This window comes from Psittacula echo (assembly GCF_963264785.1).
Source record: "Psittacula echo genome assembly, chromosome: 4".
Lineage (NCBI taxonomy): Eukaryota > Metazoa > Chordata > Aves > Psittaciformes > Psittacidae > Psittacula > Psittacula echo.
In genome coordinates this window covers 120,527,869-120,543,701 of record NC_137738.1, presented here as the reverse complement: position 1 = coordinate 120,543,701, position 15,833 = coordinate 120,527,869, and the positions used below count along the sequence as shown (strand labels likewise).

General features: G+C 41.2%; 1 protein-coding gene across 4 annotated transcripts in view; it reads right to left on the bottom strand.

Annotated features, from left to right (window-relative positions):
* The window catches only part of CCDC88A (coiled-coil domain containing 88A), a gene marked incomplete at its 3' end in the record, with an annotated part of 78,978 nt that overhangs the window by 50,257 nt on the left and 12,888 nt on the right, over positions 1 to 15,833 (bottom strand). For all 4 annotated transcript variants that reach the window (XM_080616321.1, XM_080616323.1, XM_080616322.1 and 1 more), the window contains exons 3-4: positions 6,024 to 6,132; positions 457 to 526 (exon numbers count right to left, since the gene is read on the bottom strand). In XM_080616321.1, coding sequence (XP_080472447.1) covers positions 457 to 526; positions 6,024 to 6,132 — 179 coding nt within the window. The remainder of the gene's footprint in view (positions 1 to 456; positions 527 to 6,023; positions 6,133 to 15,833) is intronic.

Below are 15,833 nucleotides of genomic sequence, written 5' to 3'. Positions count from 1 at the left end.
AAGGTCATTGCAATATTTTTCAGGTAACGATGCAAGAGAATCAGGAGAGTTTTGGGGAAGGAAAAACAAGGATTAGGACTTGGATCAAGTGAGATGCATTGAACTGCCTCTTCTCTCAGGGGTGGCTCAGGTAAAGAAAGTTGAAAGTGTGGTAACTGGGAATACATGAAACTTATACTTTGTTGTATCAGTGGCTCACTGGTTGCTTGGGAATGCACTTCCTTTCAGTATAAATCCTATTGACAGCCAGTGCTGAGGTCTGGACAGAGCACATTACTGTAAAGTGTGGACCTTGGTGTGAACAAAGAAAACGTTACTCATCACTGTTAACCCCCTTATTTGCTATAAGTATTTACACAACCTTCTGTTGAAAGGCTCAACCCTACATGAATTGTATTTCCAGTGAAATGATAGAATAAATATGTGAATTCTCACCTGAGTTAAAACCAGACTTACCAGAAAAAGGATTCTTTCCAATTATTAATACATTTGGCAAAGACATCATGATCAGCTGCTGCAAATTCTCCTATAAAAGTTAATTAAAATATTGTTTTAATCATATGTACTGAATAAAAACGAACATCAAATACTAACCATCACTGAAGAGAAATGACATCACATATACTGAAGAGTATTATATTAGATAGTTTAAAATGTTTCAGGTCTTAATACACACATGTTCAATACTTAATTATTTGGACTCTAATTCAAAAGAAAAACAACAAGCCAAACTTACAAGTATGAATTACTTGTACAAAAACCTTGCTTTACTGGTTTGCAAGATCATCACAACATAGGAAAACCCTCTCATGGCAATGAGCTGGCTAACGGATCTTGAGTCAACTACATCCCATGTCTCAGAAGGCAGCAAACTCCTTTTTAGTGATCATGTTTCTCTTGATGGCTCATTGATAAAATATTTATTGTACTGACTCTCATTTTCATTTACAGTACAAAAGATCAATTTCCTCTATTTCATGTCCACCGTCTCAGTGGCCTTGCCAAAACATGGATGTGAAAAGCAGGGGGTTTGCTGCAGTTGTGCTGGGAAAATCCTGACTAGAATACCCCTATTTGCACGACCAAGCACAGTTTAGTTTGCTCAAAGCAGCAGCTTTGTCCACCTATTCCATAGATTGCATCAATGGATAGTCCCTGACAGCCAGTAGTGGCTGTAATCAGGTCAAATCCCCAGTCTAGACAGAGCCTAATTCTTCTGAAGCAGAATAGTATTCCTCCTGGTCCCAGATGTTTATCCACAGCAGATGCCATCCCATCAGCAGCTTTTTGGTTTTGCGCAGTGACAGACTCATTAATACATAAAATGTTCATATTCATAAGCAATGTATTCCAAAACCACCCCTTTTTTTACATCCAAAAGGCACAAATTAGGTGTCATATTGTAAACAAAAAATCTAACCCAAAAGTCACCTCATTTTATGCCAAATTTGAAAAACGATAATATTCTTGAAAAGCACCTGTAGAAATCATCACCTATAATATCACCTATACCTGCATATCAGTTAGTGTAACACACAGAATCATAGAATAGTTAGGGTTGGAAAGAACCTTAAGATCATCCAGTTCCAACCCCCCTCCCATGGGCAGGGACACCCCACACTAAACCATGGCACCCAAGGCTCTGTCCAACCTGGCCTTGAACACCACCAAGGATGGAGCATTCACAACCTCCCTGGGTAACCCATTCCAGTGCCTCACCACCCTCTCAGTAAAGAATTTCTTCCTTAGATCCAATCTAAACTTCCTCTGTTTCAGTTTGAACCCATTACCCCTTGTCCTGTCACTACAGACCCTGATGAAGAGTCCCTCCCCAGCATCCTTGTCCACAACTCTTTGTGTGCTGCCATCCAGCCAGTTCTTTATCCACCGAGTGGTCCACCCATCAAATTGATGTCTCTCCAATTTAGAGACAAGGATGTCATGTGGGACAGTGTCAAACGCTTTGCACAAGTCCAGGTAGATGGTGTCTGCTGCTCTGCCCTGTCCATCAGTTTCGTAGCCCCATCATAGAAGGCCACCAAATTGGTCAGGCAGGATTTCCCCTTAGTGAAGCCATGCTGGCTGTCACCAACCACCTCCTTGTTTTTCACGTGCCTTAGCATGCCTTCAGGAGAATGTGCTCCAAGATTTTGCCAGGCACAGAGGTGAGACTGACTGGTCTATAGTTCCCTGGGTCATCCATTTCCCTCTTCTTGAAAAAGGGGGTACATAAAAAAATCACACCTGAATAAATACTAGACTGAAAAACACATACTGTGACTGCACACACCTAAGACATTACAAGAAGGGAGAAAATAGCTTTCACCTACTCAAACATCATGAATTTCAAACATTGCTTTTGCATCCTGAGATTTTGATAACACCAATTTTCAAACAAAAAAAATAGATATGAAGTGCCCCACAGGTAGTTTAAAGTCAATAAAGAACAGGTAAAATGTAAAGAATTCAATGAGTATTTATAGATACTACAAAAGAAAATGACATATGTTAAGAAGTGGGGGCTTGGTGGCTTTTTTGTTTTATTGTAATAGCCCAAATAATTCCATTATTATATATTATTATTATTATAAAGCTTTTCTTATTGTGAAGCACAGTACAAGCAGGGGTAACCAAAAAATGTATCTTCTAAGGACTAATGCCATTTTCACCTCTTCTTACAACACCTTTACCCTGCTTCAAAGATGTCTACCACCTTTTCTGTCACATGGTGTTAACTTCATCAGTAAGCTTGGTGCAACTGTTCTCAATTTGTGTTTATTCTATTAAAAACCTGCAATTGGAACTTGTGTGTCCCAAAATTCACACATTTCACTGTTGTTTAACCTGTAAAAATAAACTAAACCTATTTACAGAATCCTGCTTGTACAAACTTTTAGTGTTCATTAGCATTTATTCTATTACAGATTTGCACATCATTTGCCAAATGAGGCTGACAGAGCACTCATGGGGCTCACTATTAAACCTTCCAAGCCCACCAAAACTTATAAGGGGATCAGTTCTCCTGAATCAGCTGCTGAGAACAGTTCCACACACTTAAAGGCTCAAAAGACTCGTTTGGGAACTAGTAAGATGCTGTAAGCAAATAAAGCAGCTTCCGTGGTAAAAGGACTTGCAATTCTAACTACAAAGAAGAACAAGGGTGACACAGGAACCGAAAACCTTGTATTATCTCACGTAACATTCTAATTTTGAATATTATACTCTATAAGTGCTATATATACTCCATAAGGTTTTTTGATAAATATATTTAAAACACTAATGGAATAATTTGCTAAACAAATGTTTTCCACAGATGTTATAAAAACACACAGAATAAACTAGCATGGACAAGCTCACAACAAAAAGTTCATAGAATAGTTTGGGTTGGGAAGGACATCCAAAGCTCATCTAGTCCAACTCCCTGCAATGAACAGGGATGTCTTCAACTAGATCAGGTTGCCCAGAACCACATCCAGCCTGGCCTGGAATGACTCCAGAGATGGTGCAGCCACCACTGCTCTGGACAACCTATGCCAGTGTTTTACCACCCTTGTTGTAAAGAACTTCTTTCTCACATCCAGCCTGAATCTTCTCTCTTTTAGTTTAAAACCACCACCCCTAATCCTATTGCAACAGGCCCAGCTAAGAGGTCTCTCCCCATCTTTCTCATAGGCCCCTTTTAAGTACTGAAAGGCCACAAAGAGGTCTCTCTGTAGATTTAACAGTTAGGATAACATAATGGTAAAAATTAAAAGTCCCCTTACAAGTACTATGTTATTCCTACTGCAATATTCCAGACATTGTTTAATCTTGTACCTCAAGACAGTGATTATTTCCATGTTTAACTACTCTCAGATCTCAAGCATCTGAGAACATACACCCAGCATGACACCTCTACAGCTTTCCGAAGCCCTCAGGTGTGAGGGCTCATGCATCTGCTCTGCCAAGGTGTACCCCAAGCTAGGAGTGGCCTCTCAGTCTGATTACAAGGCATCCATCAGGCACTAGCTTTTCTGCCTTGGGTAATTTTGCAGGTGACAGGAACTAACTTGACCCCTTCTTGAGACTGAGCATGCTACGCTGCCCTGCTAACCCATGCAGGGGTTGTGGGGAAACACCCCATGTGCTAGGCTGCACTACGCTTGAGAGGAAACAAAGCCAACAAAGTCCATTCTTCATCACTGCTCTCCAAACCCAGTGAACTACCCCAATGTGTAAAGCTCCCTGTCCACATGTGGGCATCGCTGAGTGACCATCAACACACGGAAAAAGCAATTTTACATTTGAACAAGTGTTGCAGTTTGGCTACTGAATGTCTTCAATCCTAACTCAAATACCAGACCTGCAGTGCTTGCAAGTAGCCTCACTTGTACTGTGTGGGGAGGCTGGCATCTCACAAGCCTCAGAAACTGAGGAGGGAAAGAGGGAGAAAGTGTATGCAGTTCCATATAGCTTACACTTACACAGGACAAACTTGAACCACTAAAGGCCTGGTGCCTCATTTTAACATTTATTAAGAATACTTCTGTATTTTAAAAAAGCTATAATAAAATATTTCTAACGAAGGTTTGGAGTCATTCCAAGATAAGCTACCTAAATGCAAGCAATTCTGCCTGATAGCACTGCTGATACTATAAAGCCAAAGCAGCACAGGGAATGCTTTGTATTCAAAGAGAGATCAATACTGCCAGTGTTCGACCAGTTGTGAAACACTAATGCCTGGTTGAAAATTACTACCATCAGGAAATAGAGAAGCATATGTGCCTTTGCAGCAGCACTTAGATCCACATATAGTAGCTGCCAAGTAAAGAACAATGTGAAGTATGCATATGTGTAAAGTGTGAGCTAGAGAGATGTACAGTGGTTGACCACCACAGGAAGTCACAGCTGGGAATTGTCCATGTGATCTGGAGTTTCTGAAAACACACTAAGTGTGTACACATGAGGCAAAGCACACATCAGTAAAGGCTCTGCCATGATGCACTGCCAGAGGCAGATCCAAGATTTTCTCCCAGATGTAGACTCTTTTGGCAAAAAAGAGCAGAGAAGTGTGGAAGGGCACTAAAAGACACACTACAAGGCATGCTGATGATATCTGCAGTGTATTCCTATCTTATAACAGTCTTCCAATACCTAAAGGGACTACAAGAAATCTAGAGACAGACTACTGATAAGCACCTGTAGGGACAGGCCAAGGGCAATGGTTTTAACTTGACAGAGGGGAGACTGAGATGAGCTCTTAGGCAGAAGCTCTTCCCTGTGAGGGTGCTGAGGCGCTGGCACAGGGTGCCCAGAAGAGCTGTGGCTGCCCCATCCCTGGCAGTGTTCAAGGCCAGGTTGGACACAGGGGCTTGGAGCAAGCTGCTCTAGTGGGAGGTGTCCCTGCCCGTGGCAGGGAGTTGGAACTGGATATGCTTTAAGGTCCCTTCCAACTCCAACCATTCTATGATTCAACTTCAGTGTGCCCATGCGTACACCACTCTCTCCAGGCTAGAAGGGATGGTACCAGCTCTTACCTATTACACAAAACACATAAAAGTTCAATGCCTATTTTACAGCTCTAGATTAGATCATCACTACATTTACTATGAATTCCTATTCGACCATTATCACCTCACTGACATTTCCTCCTGAAATTAAATCAATTCTAAGCCCAATAGATTTCATCACATTTCTCTTACAAAGATTCCAATGATAACACTAAATGCACATGCGATGACTTCTCTAATAGGCAGAAAACTTGCTTCAACTCAAAAATACCAACCAATACTGCTTAATGTACTATATGAGTATTCAAATATGCAGAATATCTATTATATAAACAGATCATCATCACTCACATCCAAGTGTTTCCAGACTACTATGATAGCTGCAAATTAACCATGATAAAAACATGACCAGATTTATAAACCACCCATGAAGTATCTCAAAATATTAATCTTATTTTTGTTATTAGGCCTAACTATAAAAGAATACTCAAAAACAATTCCAGGCAAAGCACAATAAAAGAAACAACTACTGACCTGATAGTAAGTTTTTATTTGTTTCACCAAAATAGACAGGTTTTGAATCCTCAGTGATGCATCATTGTTTACTTTTTTGTTTATCCTCTGATTAGCAGACTTTGGATTACTGGAAAAAGAAAGAAAGAATAAATTAAGCACACTGAACATTAATCTCTAATGCGCTCTCTATAAAACAAATGATACAGTTAGTGTGCCAGCATAACAGCTTCTTGTCTTCGTCACCATGTCTCTTTTTTTCCCCCTCCACAAGTAAAGGAGCAGCTGTAGAAGTGACTGCCAAGGCAGAAAGAAACAACTTAATAACTTGAAACATGTGTCTGTGATAGAGCAACTCAGCTTAGCACCCTTTTTGGCTATTAGCGCAATATGTAATTGGGAGCACCCATCACAATTACAGAAGAATGAATACGAGAAGAAAGTTTTTGTGGCTCTGGCTCTGCACTTCTCCCTGACAGAATACAGAAAGCAGAACACAGCTGTAATGTAAATATCCCAGCACACACATTGCAGACATCAGGAATCATTCTCACTGATGCAGACAATTACCAATAACAGAATTCAGTCTGGCTACATTATCAAATGTCTATATACTGGAAAGCTGTATGATGCTATTTAACCATCATGAGGCACAAAGCCAGAATGTAACTTTCAGAACAATGAGCAATATGAAATCCATCATGCCAGCACACACTAAATTATCTCACAGTTATTTACACCTCACTGAAATCTGTCAACAAAGGTATTATTAATTGGAGTTATTGTCACGTATTCTCACATACTACCAGATTTTCCCCTGGTTTATCTTGGCTTCAAAGAGGAAATCAATCCGGTTTTCCTTCACAAAGCAGAAAGGATCTGAGGAAATGCAGATGAGTCACCTTTTTTCAATACCTCATAACATACCAAGTTATTAGTCACATACAAGACAGGGTGACAACCACTCATGATTTTTCAGGGAAAACAATGCAGAATCAGTACAGCTCTCCCACAACACCCTGTACAGAACTCAAAAGTTACAGTCAGTGTGAAGCGTCTTAACTTTTACAAAGACACTTCATACAGTTGCCCAACACAACTTTGGATATTTAATGATATTATGGCATTGTTTAATGACATTACTGTCAGGTAAGTGTGCAGCTGGCTGGGACACTGCACTCAAACTACTAACTTCTCACTGTCACACTGGAGGTTTCTGCAGGGGTATGTGTCTGCTGGGTCTGGTTTCAGTCAACACTGTCATTAATGATTTAGACAATGGAATACAGAACACTCTTATGAGAACTGCCACTGGCAAAACCAAGGAGGAATAAAAAAATCAAATCAACACACACAAGACTACAAAGAACATCATGGCAGTTGAGAACAACCTCGATAAAGCACAAAAGTGGTGTGACAGCAGTATAGTAGAATTCAATAACAACACGTACAGGAAAGGGATTATAGTCAGGAATCAAATGCAAAAAGAGGAGTAACTTGTTATAATACAAAAATGACCTGAATATTATAGTGGACACAACCAAATACTAAGGCAAAAGAATTTACATTGCCAAAAAACCCTAATTCTTCAATTTTTTAGCACAAGTATTGTTTAAAGAGAGGTACCTTAAGAGGGGCTACAAAAAACCTGGAGAGGGGCTTTGGACAAGCGCCTGTAAGGACAGGACAAGGGGAATGGTTTTAACCTGACAGAACAGGGAAAACGGAGATGAGCTCTTAGGCAGAAGCTCTTCCCTGTGAGGGTGCTGAGGCGCTGGCACAGGGTGCCCAGAGAAGCTGTGGCTGCCCCATCCCTGGCAGTGTTCAAGGCCAGGTGGGACAGAGGGGCTTGGAGCAACCTGCTCTACTGGAAGGTGTCCTTGGGCTGGAACTGGATGAGCTTTAAGGTCCCTTCCAACACACACCAGGCTGGGGTTCTATGCATGGTACAGATGATGTTTCAGTTACTAGAGAGTCATGCTCCAGGGAAGGTCTGCACCTGTACCTGTTCCACAGGTGAATCATCTGGGTTCTAAGCAGCATGCAAAGGCTCATCAAAGCCTTTCCCCAGTCACCTGGGTGCACTGTTTTGCCAGGTTACACACAGGTCCATACGCCCCCAGAGAGCAGGAACTGCGTATTGAACAGCACATCCAGAACACAGTGTATTTTTTCCCACAGAGTTCCTCAGAAGGAGACTGAACGGAGCAGGTTACAGGTCAGCATGAGCTGTCTTGGCAGAACACCCAGAACCTGCCACCTGAACACCAGATGCTATTGATGCACACAAGCTGAAGGCTGCGCAGAGGACACAAGAAAAAGCATGTACACTGTACAGACCATATCTAAAGAAACTATATGTAAGCAGCCTACAACATCATCGATATACACGTATTCATATGCTTCTATACAGATACTCAACTGTAACATGTAAGTGTAAACCACCTGCATCCCAAGCTCAGCTACTCCCTCTACTCCACTGAACTTTGTAGTATCATGATTTATTCTGATGCAATTTATCACTTTGATTGGTAGTTTCATGTGTAAACAACATTTACATGTAAGTTACCTACACAAACTTCAATTTGTCTTTTACAGCTTTCTTTGGTTGTAGCATGTTAGGGAGATACATCTATGTTCTTTTCTTCAGTTTATTGCCATTGGAATTTCCTGGTTTGTAAGCATGGCCAGAAATAACAGAGAAAAAATAATGCTGGGAAAGGAAATCAGACCATAAATAAAATGTACCTCCAACACAGTCACTTTTAGAAGAAAAGCAGTAAGCTTAGCATCTTTTTTCTCATATATATTAATATAAATCTAGGAAAATTAGGACACGGATTCTTAAACTGGTAATTGCTTCATTCCTAATGCTCATCCCCACCTTCCTAAAAATACCATAAACAGAGTACATCTTGGAATACATTAGCCCAAACTATGTGACTAAGACGTCACCTTGGATTTATTAATTCAGCCAACCTGCAGCTGCAAACAGGACTAAATGGGCTAACAACAATTATGCTTTGGAGATGTGTAGAACTGAGCTCCTTTCCAAACTGAATTCATGCAAATTGGTTAAAATCAGAAGAGAAAATCCAGGATAAATCCTGCTGCCCTGCTGGCATACAGAGATCAGCTGAAGTCCCCTAGTTCGTATCTCCAAACGGCCGATTTGGGCCCTTAATCTTCATCTTTAATCTTAATGACTATCAGATTATGGCCAGGCTTTTTCATCATCTTCAGCAACATTTCCACAGCCATGTATTTCACACTGCTCTCCCTTTAGAGCACTCACAACAGAGGGCACTGGAGTTTCCTGGATATTGTAATAGCTCTTATTTCAGTATCAACTCAAAAATTAGTGTGCAACCACAAGAATTCAAAACACAAACGTCATAAAAGCTCAGGCTTTCCACTTCCTCATTTCAAAAGCTTTACTAGAAAATTTAGATCCTGTAAGAACAAAAACTTTATCATTTGCATAGCACTATGTCTTCATAATGAGTATGTAAACATACCACTGTGTTGGGCCACAACAACCCCATGCAGCACTCCAGGATTGGGGAAGAGTGCCTGGAAAGCTGCCCATGGAAAAGGACCTAGGGGTGCTGACTGACGGAGCTGAACATGAGCAACTTGTGCCCAGGCAGCCAAAAAGCCACCAGCATCCTGGCCTGTACCAGCACCAGTGCAGCAGCAGGGCCAGGGCAGGGATTGTGCCCATGCATTCGAGGTGAGGCCGCACCTCGAATCCTGTGTTCAGTTCTGGGCCACGCACTACAAGAGAGACATTGAGGTGCTGGAGCGGGGCCAGAGAAGGGCAATGGAGCTGGTGCAGGGCCTGGAGCACAGTGTGATGGGGAAGGGCTGAGGGACCTGGGGGGTTCAGTGTGGAGAAGAGAAGGCTCAGGAGGGACCTGATCGCTCCCTACAACTGCCTGAGAGGAGGATGGAGCCAGGAGGGGCTGGGCTCTGCTCCCAAGGAACAAGGGATGGAACAAGAGGAACCGGCCTCAAGCTGCACCAGGGCAGGTTTAGATGGAGCTAAGGAACAATTCCTGCCCCAAAGGGTGCTCAGGCATTGGAACAGGCTGCCCAGGGCAAGGCTGGTGTCACCTTCCCTGCAAGTGTTAACACCCCGTGGAGACGAGGCCTCAGTGCCATGGGTTAGTGGTGGCCTTGGCAGTGCTGAGGGAATGGTTGGACCCAACAGTCTGAAAGGTCAAAGATTCTATAAATCTTTACACATTTTTAATACAAATTGTTAATATCCCAATAGTACAAATGGGAAATTAACACAGAAACAAACTCCTGAACAGTGCCTAAGATATAGGTGTGGAGCAGTTAAAAAACAGGCAGTAAGAGCCCATGATTTCTTAGGACACAAATTCCTTGCCACCACTGCCATCTTCATGTTCTTGTGAGAGACTGAACTGAAATCAGACTCCATCATCCACTGTCTCAAAAACCTGTAAGAGAAGCTGAGATGGGACTCCACTGTCCACTGCCTGAGAGATGGATGGGAAGAGTTAAGATAAGACCCGAGTGTCCATTGCCTGAGAGAAGGGTGTGAGGAACTGAAATGGGACTCCACTGTCCATTGCCTGAGAGATGGGTGGGAAGAGTTAGGACTCTTTCATTCATTATCTCAAGGACTGGTGTGAGGAATTGCTACAGACATGCAGTTCAAGAGCTGGCTGCAAGGCCAGTGAAACTGGTCCACCAGTGCAGTACACGACATTAAGAACAGAGGTATTCCCCCCAACTCATAATAAAAGGGGGAAAAGGTAATCACCATTGGGACACCCACCTCTGACAATTACTATGGACCCTGGAGGACTCCCACCACCGAGGATGACAACTATGGACCCCCATGACACTGCTTGGATCCATGGTGGTGACTATCTCTCTCTCTGCAACCCAAATCCTTGCTTCATTTCTATCTTTCTTCCAGTCTGCCCTATCGCTATCTCTTTTTTATAATGGTTTCCTTGTTTATAATAATAGTCTTTTTGTAACAAACCAACTGATTGATTACAGTCCTTGACCTCACTTGCACCTTAATTTCACTCTTGGGATCACAAATGAAACAGGTCCGACACCGGGGTTTTCTCCAGTTAGACCCTGACAGTTCTGCAGGACAATATTTCACTACAGGGACTTGCACATACCAAAGACAGAGCACATGAGCTTTGTGTTTTATTTGATGTTACAAATATAAATCCTTGAAGTCAGATCATGAATAGCACAATGTCATTACACTTGTACTGGGCTATTGCTCCTGAACAGCAGCATTTCCCCCTCACAGTACAAAAGTTAAGTAATTCACATCTCTCACATGTGAGCACTACAGACACAACAGAATCTGAGCACTTACAGAACACTTTAGTGGACACTTGGCAACAGCACCACTGCAAATAATTCTTACGATTCATCTTCTCCATCATAATTCTTAGAAAACCAACAGCATATTGATCAACGTCTACCAAATCACACATTGACAAAGATAGTTAGAAATTCTGTCGATATGTATCAACTGCTGCTGAAAATAAAGTAACATTCATTTATTTCCACCAATTCACTGCACATATCCCCCTCTCTCCATAGATGTATTTTTTCTTACGTTGTGCATACCTGCATCTATCAAGACCAACTCACTTGCTGACAAATTCCTTACACTTTATGAAAATTCCAGGTTTCTTTTTTGATAAAAGTTATACTGTTCTGAGTCAAAATGATTCATTCCTGTACTTCAGAACAGAAAGCATTCAACCTTTGTATTTTCTTTTTGGCATGAATTGCAGGCAGCAGTTTACTGAGACTGAATTTTCCTGGGAAAACTTGGGCCACAGATGTGCTCTGGAACTGTATCTTTACCGCTTGAAAAAACCCCTCACAGGCCAGTTATATGATCCTGTGCTAGTGCAGACTATCACCAAGCAAAATCAGAATGTCAGCCCCAGGACAACCTGGCGCACAGAATTAATTGCATTTCTCCAAAAGATTACAAGAGCAGGTCCACCAGAAAACCAGACCTCAGAGTTCCCTTGACATTTCTCAACAGAACTTTAAAACAGATTGTGATAACAGGAAGTTTAACCCCTTGCTTTTGAGAGCTAATAAAATTACAGTTACTTAAATATCAGTACTAACATTATTAATCTCTACCAATCATTTCTAATGCAGTTAAACATAGAAACAGAGTGGTCTGGGTTGGAAAGGACCTTAAGAACATTCAGTTCCAACCCCCTGCCACAGGCAGAGACACCTCACACCAGATCATGTCACCTGAGGCCTTAAATACTGCCAGGGACGGAGCATCTACCACTTCTTTGGGCACCCTGTGCCAGTGCCTCACCATCCTCACAGTAAAGAACTTCTTCCTTACACGTAACCTAAACTTCCCTCTTTCAGTTTGAACCCATCATCCCTTGTCCTATTGCTACAGTCCCTGATGACGAGTCCCTCTCCAGCATCCTTGTAGTCCCCTTCAGACACTGGAAGCTGCTCTGAGGTCTCCACACAGCCTTCTCTTCTCCAGGCTGAACAGCCCCAATGTTCTCAGCCTGTCTTCATATGGCAGGTGCTCCAGCCCTTGATCATCCTCATAACAGCGTAACTAACTATAGCCTTTGGGAAGTTTTATTTCCTTGATTTTGTAATTTTTGGTAAAGATTGTTGTATTGGTTTGTTAACCTTCAAACAAGGGGGGTAAGTTGTCATTGCCACTCTCACTCAATACATGTGAGCAATGACTAGGGTGCTCTTTACTTAAAAAAATAACTGTTTCTGACTCTTCCTGGAGTGATATCCCGCTCTCAATATCCTCCTGTGCAAATACCTTTCCTTTACCTCTCTGCTATGGTCATTTAAATCTTTCTAACCACATTATGTCATTCAGTGATTATACTTTATAAACACAGGATATTAATAGGCTCCCTACTAAAATGACCCACCTGTTGAAACATAAACATCTAAAATAGAGATCAGTTGGTAGAAGAATCCTTCAGTGTTTGCATTTACTAGTATTCCCTCATCTGCAGTCACCAATTTCTAGCTTTCAGATTATGTCTGAACTGTCAGTTTTGACCTGCACAGTGCATTGAACAGCCAGACCAGATCTGACAGATCACTTCTCACACCGTGCACTGTTACCAAAAGAGCTGTGATTAGGTCCTTCAGCAGGAGATTTATTACTGTAAAAAGTAAACCCACCTTCATTCCCAATACTGATAACCAGGTCTCATTTCCTCCGAACCTCCAACTTGAAAGCTAAGTAGTCTCCTTAATCCACAAAACACCATTTTAAATTATCTTCAGTTAGTCAATACAGTCCATCTTCTTAAATATTGATGTCTTAACTCATTCCTCTCCCAGAGGAAATAACACAGCACAATGTTAGCTACAAGTTTTCCATTATATGTTGTTTGTATAACTGTAATTCGTCAGTCTGGTCCAAGCCAGGAACAGACATACTAATTTTCTCACCAGGCATTTGAAATAACTAATCAAATCTGCCTATTTTTTTCATACAGAAAGATGAAGTTCTAAACATAAGCCACCAGAATCTGTACTTTCAAGAGCGTGCATCTTTAAATCTGTTCACATTTTTTTGGCAACTAATTTACAACAGATTTTAATAAATTACTTGTATTATATAGTGAATTATTTAATTTCTATGACTAAGAAAATGTTGTAATAATTACATGTTTATTAATACCAAACCATTTTGCTCATTAGAATACATTTGGTGCAATACCACTGAAATAAACTGGTATGTGCTATTGGGAATAAGATGCAAATGAAATTATTTTGAAAAGAAATCAGGTCTAAAATAGACCTTTGTAAAAGACATCTTTAAAAAAGACTTTTTAAACAATATGAGATTGCAACGGCTACTGTGCTTGTTACACTGTAAATATTGTTAAGGCAAATATATGCTCTGAACTGCTTTTATTAGGTGGAGATACTGAACTGCTTCAGCAGCAAATAGCCTGGCAAAATAGGGCAAATCTGTCCGGAAGTCAATAGGAAGCAGAGCAGTAAAAGATACCCTTAAGCAATTTTACATTTAAGAGCAACCTACTTATGACAAGATACATTAATTTCAATGCAATAAAACCAGACAGGAGCATCTATCCCAATAATGCATTAGTTTAAAACTCCTGATTAGAGAACTTCAGTGATTCTGAAATCCTACCAGTTTCATGAGTTACAGATTGAGACCTCATATAATCAGGGATTAGGTGTCTTTAATTTTTCATTGACCAAAATCTATCAGAAATGGGAATCTGATAGCTTAATGGCTTCATGCTTAAATCTATGCAGACTGCAAACCAGTTGTGTCCCCTCCTGCCATCTGTTCCTTGATGGTGCTTCATGATTAACTCTAGTATTATAACACACTCTAATTCTAAATATATCATTGTTTGAATGTATTTGTTCAATACAGTGAAATACTGAAACAAGCACTTTGGAAGAAATTCTGCAAAAGCATACATCTCAAAGAGTAACATATTGACTGTTACTCTGTGTTTTAGCTTACAGCAGCATAGTATTCACTTACACATAAGTGTTGGTTGCCTAATAAAGTTGTATTTTTTGCAAAGTTCCTTTAATTTGGAATACTGAGGCTCATTTCTCCTCTTTGCCAAATACTTCAGTAATTACTGATACTGGAATTTTCAGATAGAGTTCAAATGATAAAGCAGCATTCCTATTATTCACTATTAGTAGGAAAATAATAAACACATACAAAGTGTGGTTTGCAAAGAAATTTAATACAGCAATGTCCTTCTACTGTGAAAGCTGAAGTAAGATCAGGGCCTTCATTGGAGAATAACTGATAATCTCCACTTTGCTTTAAACATTTGAAACAACACCAGAGAAGGCAGCTAGTTGAGGCAATGAATCTATTGGAAGCACTTCTGCATGTGGGACAAAAGGAGCACTGCACTCCACCAGTGTAGTGCTGGATCAGTTTTAAACTCATCAATCACAGCCAAAGGGTCAGCCTGCAGGATTTACTGTATCAAAGGATGGGGCAGCTTCTGAAGTACAGTATTTCAGTGGCTGAACCTTCTGATCATGCATGTTCTAGAAAGGCTGGGATAAGATGGCATACTTCAAACTCCTCCTGCATCTATCAGTACGATCAATTGCTGCTGCCAAAGAGTATTTCCATGCTAAATCTATCAAAAAGATAAAGAAAAAATAATAATCTTAACTCCTTTGCTATACACCTCTGGCACATGTTTGTCAGAATTCCTGTGTTGACAGAAATGGATTTAAATGGATGACTTCCTTAAAGACAGCAGTCCTGGGGTCATAGTTGGACTTGATCTGAAAGGTCTTTTCAACCTAGTTGCTTCTATGATCCTATGACACAGACTATCCATTCTTGAAGCATGTAGAGAAGTAACTCAGCACATTCTTATCTGAAGAACAGATGGCAATAAAGTCCCTCCACCTCTTGAAGAGTATCATGCAAGACACGCAACCCCAGAGGCTGCAATGTAATGATGATATTCACAGAATCCCAGCCTGGTTTGGGTTGGAAGGGACATTAAAATCCATCCAGCTCCAACCCCTGCCACGGGCAGGGACCCCTTCCACTGGAGCAGCTTGCTCCAAGCCCCTGTGTCCAACCTGGCCTTGAACACTGCCAGGGTTGGGGCAGCCACAACTTCTCTGGGCACCCTGGGCCAGCGCCTCAGCACCCTCACAGGGAAGAGCTTCTGCCTAAGAGCTCATCTCAATCTCTCCTCTGGCAGGTTAAAGCCATTTCTTTCGTCCTGTCCCTACAGGCCCTTATAAATATTGAACAACATG